The sequence below is a fragment of the Vulpes lagopus genome, chromosome 1 (genome assembly GCF_018345385.1).
Source record: "Vulpes lagopus strain Blue_001 chromosome 1, ASM1834538v1, whole genome shotgun sequence".
In the NCBI taxonomy this organism is placed as follows: domain Eukaryota; kingdom Metazoa; phylum Chordata; class Mammalia; order Carnivora; family Canidae; genus Vulpes; species Vulpes lagopus.
This window is the reverse complement of record NC_054824.1, coordinates 24,602,955-24,609,799: the sequence shown is the minus strand read 5'-3', so window position 1 is coordinate 24,609,799 and position 6,845 is coordinate 24,602,955. Positions and strand designations below refer to the sequence as shown.

Here is a 6,845-nt window from a genome sequence, read left to right as displayed (position 1 = left end):
GCTGAAGGCTGGACTAAGCCACCCAGGCACTCCATAATATATATATACATATATATTTTTTAAAAAATAAACTACCCTGTACCCTCAACGTGGGACTCAAACTCCCCACCCCAAGATGGAGTCACATTAGCGACCAGCTGAGCCGGCCAAGTGCCCCTAGGTAGCATATATTTATCTACATACAAATACTTTAAATATTTCACCACTCTGTTTAGGAAACAAATTTTAATTTTTAATTCTAAGAACTTACAATTTTAATTTAGTTTAGAGGACTGTAAATGTATTTCTAAATACTTCACATTTTAACTAATTTTGCTTGCCTCTTGCAATGGGATGATAATAAGGCAGACATTATGTATAATATAACAGTTGCATCTCAAGTAAACACTACAAATAACATATAAAGTCCCCAAATTAGTTCTTTTCATTTAAAAATAAGTTAGGATTAAATCCTAGGCTCCAAATAAAAAATCTGGCATATTCCACTGTTTGCAACTGCAAACAGAAATTATTTGTGTAGTATTCATGGGGAGAAAGAAAACAAACAGTTGTAGTGGCCATTTTTATTTTCTTTGACATTAACTTACCCTCTGATCCTGAACAAATATACACAGGCAGCTCTCCTACACTAAGCTCGGGAGGTACCTGAGTAAATACATTATCTTTAAAGGAAATGATCACAGATGTATAAAACATTTGCTTTATTTATTAACAATCTTATCCTAAGTATCTTCTCCTAAATGATCCAAGAAACAATTCTATAACAAAAGTGAATCCTAGAATAGAGATATACCTAGAAGACAATTTCTCAAGCAACCAGCACAACTGTCAATTTCCACTTAGTCACAGAACCCATTTACACTGAAAACTTATAATAATTTATTTTCCTAATTCTATTTTCTTCTTTCGCTCTAAACATTATCTTAGTTTAGCATATATCTGTCACAGATTTCTCTTCCAAAAAGTATAACAATCAGGGAGGGGTAGTTTGGAGCCCAGCCACTGCCCACTCCCAAGTCTAATAGTGTATGACCTGGTGGGTATCACTGAACCTCTCTGCATCTCATTTTCTTTATCTGCAGTGGTTTTTATCTCATACAGTTGTTGTAATGATGAGTGAATAATGCAAAACTTATAGAGCAGTGCCAAGTAAATGCTCAAAGAAGTCTGAACTATTATCATTTGAGTTTTTCTGTCAAATCAAATAGTATCTTCCTAAGCAGTCTAAAGATTATAATGGAAAACCAAATCAGAAGTAAATCAAAGGAAAAGCAACTTCAGAAATATCGCTGTATTAACTTTTCACTAAGATGTAATTAAATGCAAAGTAAAGACACTATAAATCAATTTCTACTTAGTATTTCAAATTACTGCATATATATGTGGATAAACCCAAACATTTATTTAGAAAATATAAAACATTACTATTAATACTTATCTGTTCTTTCTTTGGACTATCCTTTACATTTTTAACAATGCCACATAATTTTATGACTAAATTTTATTACAGCTGAACACTTCAAAGAGCTGTAGTTTTGAAATAAATGGTTATTATGATTAAAGAAAATGTATTCAGAAAGTACTGTACAGTTTACATTAACTTATGGTACTTGTCTAAATATCACCAGCATATAAATTATTCTGTAAAGTTGTTTCTTACATAGGGTCTAAATTGCAAAGAAAAGTAGAATTTGTATTTAAAAAAGAAAATAGAAGCAACACTGGCTCCTATATGCCAAAAATATAAGACAGATTTTTTTCTTAAGCACTCTAGATACAAATATTAACTGTATGGGCTGAGAACTTTTAATTTTCAATATAATTCAACAAAGTACACAAGTAGAACTCTATAAATATATCCCCTATAATAATCATATGCAAAACCATTTTATCACAAATACTACCAAAACCCTCTGAAAAACGTAAACTACAAACACATTTTTAAAGAAATTATCAGGTTTAACAACTACAAAAGCAATATCAATAAAGTTATTTGGTTTATAAAAATGAAGGACAGTGTAAAGTAAATCTGAATACCACAAAGCTTATTGAGGATGCAGTCTTGAATTCCTTAATACAAGATACTCAACACTTTCAAAAATAATAGGACTTATTCTATACAATTTAGTCTTGAGCTGGAACTCTAAAAAGAAAAAATTAAGTAGTAGATGAAAAGTAGGTATGTAGAAATAATGTTATAAAATATGATTTTTATACAAAATGTACCACTCTTCAAATGTATAAGGCTTAGTATGAGTATTTTTGGATTATGAGTGCTGCACACAATTTTTAGAGAAGTAGTCTCCAACTATTCAAAACAATATATTTAAAACGTTTTGATATTTCTGAAGTGAATGAACACAGTACAGGATGCAACTTAATGTCAACTTATCTATACTGTTCCACATAGTAAAAATAAGAGCTTTTTTGAGCTTAGGAGAGAATGTATCTTTTGAATGCTTGATCTCTATATAAATTCTATTTTTAGAAATGTCAGATTTTATAATATGAACTAATATCCACTAAGAATTGGCCCAAGTCTAAACAGAAGATACAACAGAGACATAAGGTGTTAAGCAGTTTAAGTCTGCCCTATGTAATTATACAGTCATAATTACTTTTTACATGAAAGTAAAAGTGCTTTAAAGTAAAAAATATTTTTGTAAAAGGTATCATTAATATTACTAATACTTAATATCCAAGTATAATTTTCTATATTAGTTCCATTTTACCCATTTCCTTTGAAAAGTATCCTGCCATAATGTAAACAAAAAAATGGTCCATAAAATGGTGACATCAGACACATAATTTGTGGTATGGGCCCTTTAAATTGAGACTTTATTAACCCAAAACTAGAGAGATTTTATTTGTTGCACATGCCCAAAGTAACTCACAATTACTATGAGCCTTGAAGAATTTTTATTTAACATAATGAGAGGTTTGATAACTTATATTCGAGACTATGTTGCGCTCTTCTGTGGCTGTTTACCAGCTGTTTTTATGACGATAACTCCGAGATCTGGAATGTGATCGAAAATGAGAGTGTTTTGCTGTTTGTGCTTTAGCTTCGGAATTGGTATAGCCCTTGGGAGATTTACAAGGGGATCTTGCTATGGAGTCAGAATGTCTTCCATGTGATCTTGACTTTGTTCCTGAGCTAGTTTGCTTCTGAGGTGAACTTGATTGTGATTTTCCTATTGACTTGGACCTTTTTGGTAAGGACTTGGACCTTGACCGTCCTCTAGAACCAGAATTCCTTCTTGGAGTTCTTGACTGCCTTGCTGAGGTAGACCGCCTTGGTAGTGATTTGGAGCGAGATTTAGACTGGCTATAAGAAAATCGCCTGTGTCGAGACCTGCAAACATTCATAATGTTAACAGTATATATTTCACACAAAAACATTTAATGAAAGGTCAGGAAACAGCAGTTCAGGAATTTACACATTTTAAATAGTATTAGTTATGTTTTTTCTGGATAGCCTAAGAAAAAAATTTAATTTTATTATGCATGCTTTTTAGTTCAAATATAAGTAACAAGTTTGTAAAATCTGTTATATCAGAATCTATGACCAAAAGATTTTTACTTTGCTAGATTTATCTTATAACATGGGTCAGTTCTGAAGAATGCCTTGCATGTTTAATCTAGATTATACAACTTCAATGAATGAGAATCTGAAGGGAAAAAAAAGATAAAGAAAAAAGAAAGTAATTACTTAAAGTTTGTCAAACAGTACTTATAAAAAGAAAAACAAAAACCTAGATGCAGGACTTTTGAATCCTGCCATGATACAACAACTTGCATTAGACTAACCTTCCCATGGAAAACAGCTATATAAAGAAGCTAAACATTATAAAACAACTATTTAAAGGCATTGGAGAATAATCAACCCTAGGAGAACTTGAGGGGTTACAAGCTATGACTCTTTTACTAAGAACATTTTCCAAATGCTGGCATGGAGAAATTGAACCCAACCAGAAAATGGCTATTTGACTAAGCTGGAAGACAAGTTAGGATTCACATTTACCAAAAACGGTTGGAACTAAAGAGCCAAAATTTTAGCAATGAGGGAGTGGCAAACAAAAAAAATCTCCTAAAATTTGCCTATAAATTCTCCTTAAGTCACTGTATAAGTACAGGATGAGACTGTATAAACTGTATAAGTACAGGATGAGACTCCAAGAGATCAGCAAACACAGCAGTTGGAAGATGCAAGAATTAAGCTGAAATTCTATCAGACAAAAGTGCTGGGGAAAAAGGCTGGAGTTCAAGCTCCGCAAAGGTTAAGGACCCTTGGGTAACAACCCAGGCTTTCAATTAAAAACCCAGAAGGACCATATCCTTATAGGTAAGGACTATGTCCTAAGAGTCAGTGTAAAGCTAAAACATATTAGCTTTAACAATGCCTCAAACCAAGCCTTGACAGGATCAAGGTGATTTGCGAATATTTCACCTGCTAGAAGAAAACAACTTTCTTTGGAGGATATCATCCAAAGTCTTATAAGTTTTCATTGGCAATGTCCAAAATCCAATTAAGAAATTATGAGGTATTTGAAAAATAGATAAAAATGACTAAAAGCTAAGGAAATAAAAGACAAAAGAAACAGACAGAAGGGACACTGACATTATTCATACAGGAATTTTAAAAAATTACTATGACTAATACATTCAAGAAAATAAGAAGAAAAGATGGGCAAAACAAATATACAAGTGGAGAATTTTAACAAAATATTGGAATCTACAGAAAGAAACAAATGGACATTTTAGAACTGAGAATACGTTTCTGAAATTTAAAAAGTCATTAGATTGATATAATAGCAATCTAGATACAACAGAAGAAAAAGTGACCTGAACTGTAAAACAGATTATTAGAAAAACATATATACTGAAACACAAGAAAAGGAATTTTAGGAAATCTAGAACAGAGCATAAGAGATATATAGTACATAGTCACACAGCCAAAAAGAAAAACTGAATGAGGCAGAAACAATATTTGAAGAGATAAGGGCCTAGAATTTCCCTAAATTAATGAAAGGTATCAACTCACTATTTCTTTTGTTTTTTATTTTATTTATTTATTCATGAGAGACGCAGAGAGAGGCAGAGATTTAGGCAGAGGGAGGAGCAGGCTCCATGCAGAGAGCGCGATGTGGGACTCGATCCCAGGACCCCGGGAGCACACCCTAAGCCAAAGGCAGATGCTCAACCACTGATCCCTCAACTCACTATTTCAAGAAGCTCAGTAAACCCTGAAGAATAAGACACGTTATCGTTAATTATTTAATTTCTTTATAGCCCTGTAAAAACAAGGCTTTAAAAAATTGGTTTAAGACCCAGAGTTGTTCCTCTCCATGCAAATCTTTTAAAGTTCTTATTTTTTAAAGATTTTATTATTTTTTTTCCATGCACATGCACAGAGGGGAGGAGCAGAGGGAGAGGGAGAAACAGACTCCCTGCTGAGCAGGGAGCCCAATGATGCCAAAAGCAGATGCTTAACTGACTGAGCCACCCAGGTGCCCCCTCGATTCCTCTCTTAAAAAAAGAAAGAAATTATTAAATTTCATTCCTGTTGTAGAAAACCAAATGGGAAAACTGTCCTTGAGAAAAAATCCAACATAGGAAAAAAAAAAGGGGGGGGGGGATGCTGTATTTGGACTAAAGAAGGCTAAAGGGCAATTCTTCAGGAATATATATATATATATATATATATATTCACTGATATATGAATTCACAAAAATTTATGGAATATCTAATATGAGCTAGGGACTACTGCTAAGCGCAGGGGAGATAAGCATGAATAAGACAAAAGTCCTTGCTCCTCAAAGAGTTCACCATAATCTAGTGGATAGCAACAAACTAGTTTGCTTTTTAATCCATATCCACTAAAAACCAAATCAGAGACTCCTTTTTAGTCTAAGATAATATCACATATACTGTATTTACTTATCATATGTTAGGCTTATACATATTCTGATTATTTACATATACTCACATACACATATGCATACACAAAATCTGATCCTTATAAATATAATGAGAGTTAGGTTTGCATTCTCAATAATACAATTTTACAAATGAAAAAGCCTGAGGTCAGGGAGGTTAAGCAATGATCTTATAATGAGTACAAAGCAAAACAATATACAAGATGTGGTTCTTTCTGTTCTTGACACTCCATGATGATGTGGGACAACTGATAGACATTTTTTATTTTTCCCCAGCTAAGCGTATTACTCACAGAAAGAGAAGATTAGTGTAAATGCTGATCATTCTTTTTCTTTTTTTTTTTAAAGTAAACTCTACAACACCTAATATAGAGCTCAAACTCATGACCCCAAGATCAAGAGTGGCATGCTCCACCAACTGAGCCAGCCAGGAGCCCCAGTGCTGATTATTCTTCAAGAATAGAATTTATGTTAAAATACTACATGCCTATGAAAAAATTCTAACCCTAAGCTCGAGATAAATACAATAATTATTTAAGAATTTAAGGCTGCTAATACAATTTCGGTTATCATTTAAATAGCTTCACCAAATAATTAATTTCCATTATGATTTACTATTATTCTAACAGAAACAAACTCCTGGCCAGCAAAATTAGATAACCTGCAAACATCTTTTTCTGAAAAACTTACTATTTCATGTCTTCTTATAATACCATTAGAAATTTATTTTTTAAAAATAATTTATCTTAAAAAAAGAAAATAGTTTATCTTTTATAAATATATTGATTATATTAATTTTAGGTTCAACCTCCTTTCACAAGCGATTAAATTTCTTATGAGCTTTTATTTTTACTTATTTATTTTTTAAAAGATTGTATTTATTTATTCATGAGAGACAGAGAGAGA

The 6,845-nt window shown here is 32.3% G+C and overlaps 1 protein-coding gene across 7 annotated transcripts in view; it reads right to left on the bottom strand.

The window, feature by feature from the left end:
- Positions 1 to 548: 548 nt before the first annotated feature.
- The window catches only part of SRSF12 (serine and arginine rich splicing factor 12), a 41,858-nt gene continuing 35,561 nt past the window's right edge, over positions 549 to 6,845 (bottom strand). For all 7 annotated transcript variants that reach the window (XM_041745997.1, XM_041746013.1, XM_041746018.1 and 4 more), the window contains one exon: positions 549 to 3,355. In XM_041745997.1, the coding sequence (XP_041601931.1) occupies positions 2,986 to 3,355 (370 nt within the window). In that variant the 3' untranslated portion in view covers positions 549 to 2,985. The remainder of the gene's footprint in view (positions 3,356 to 6,845) is intronic.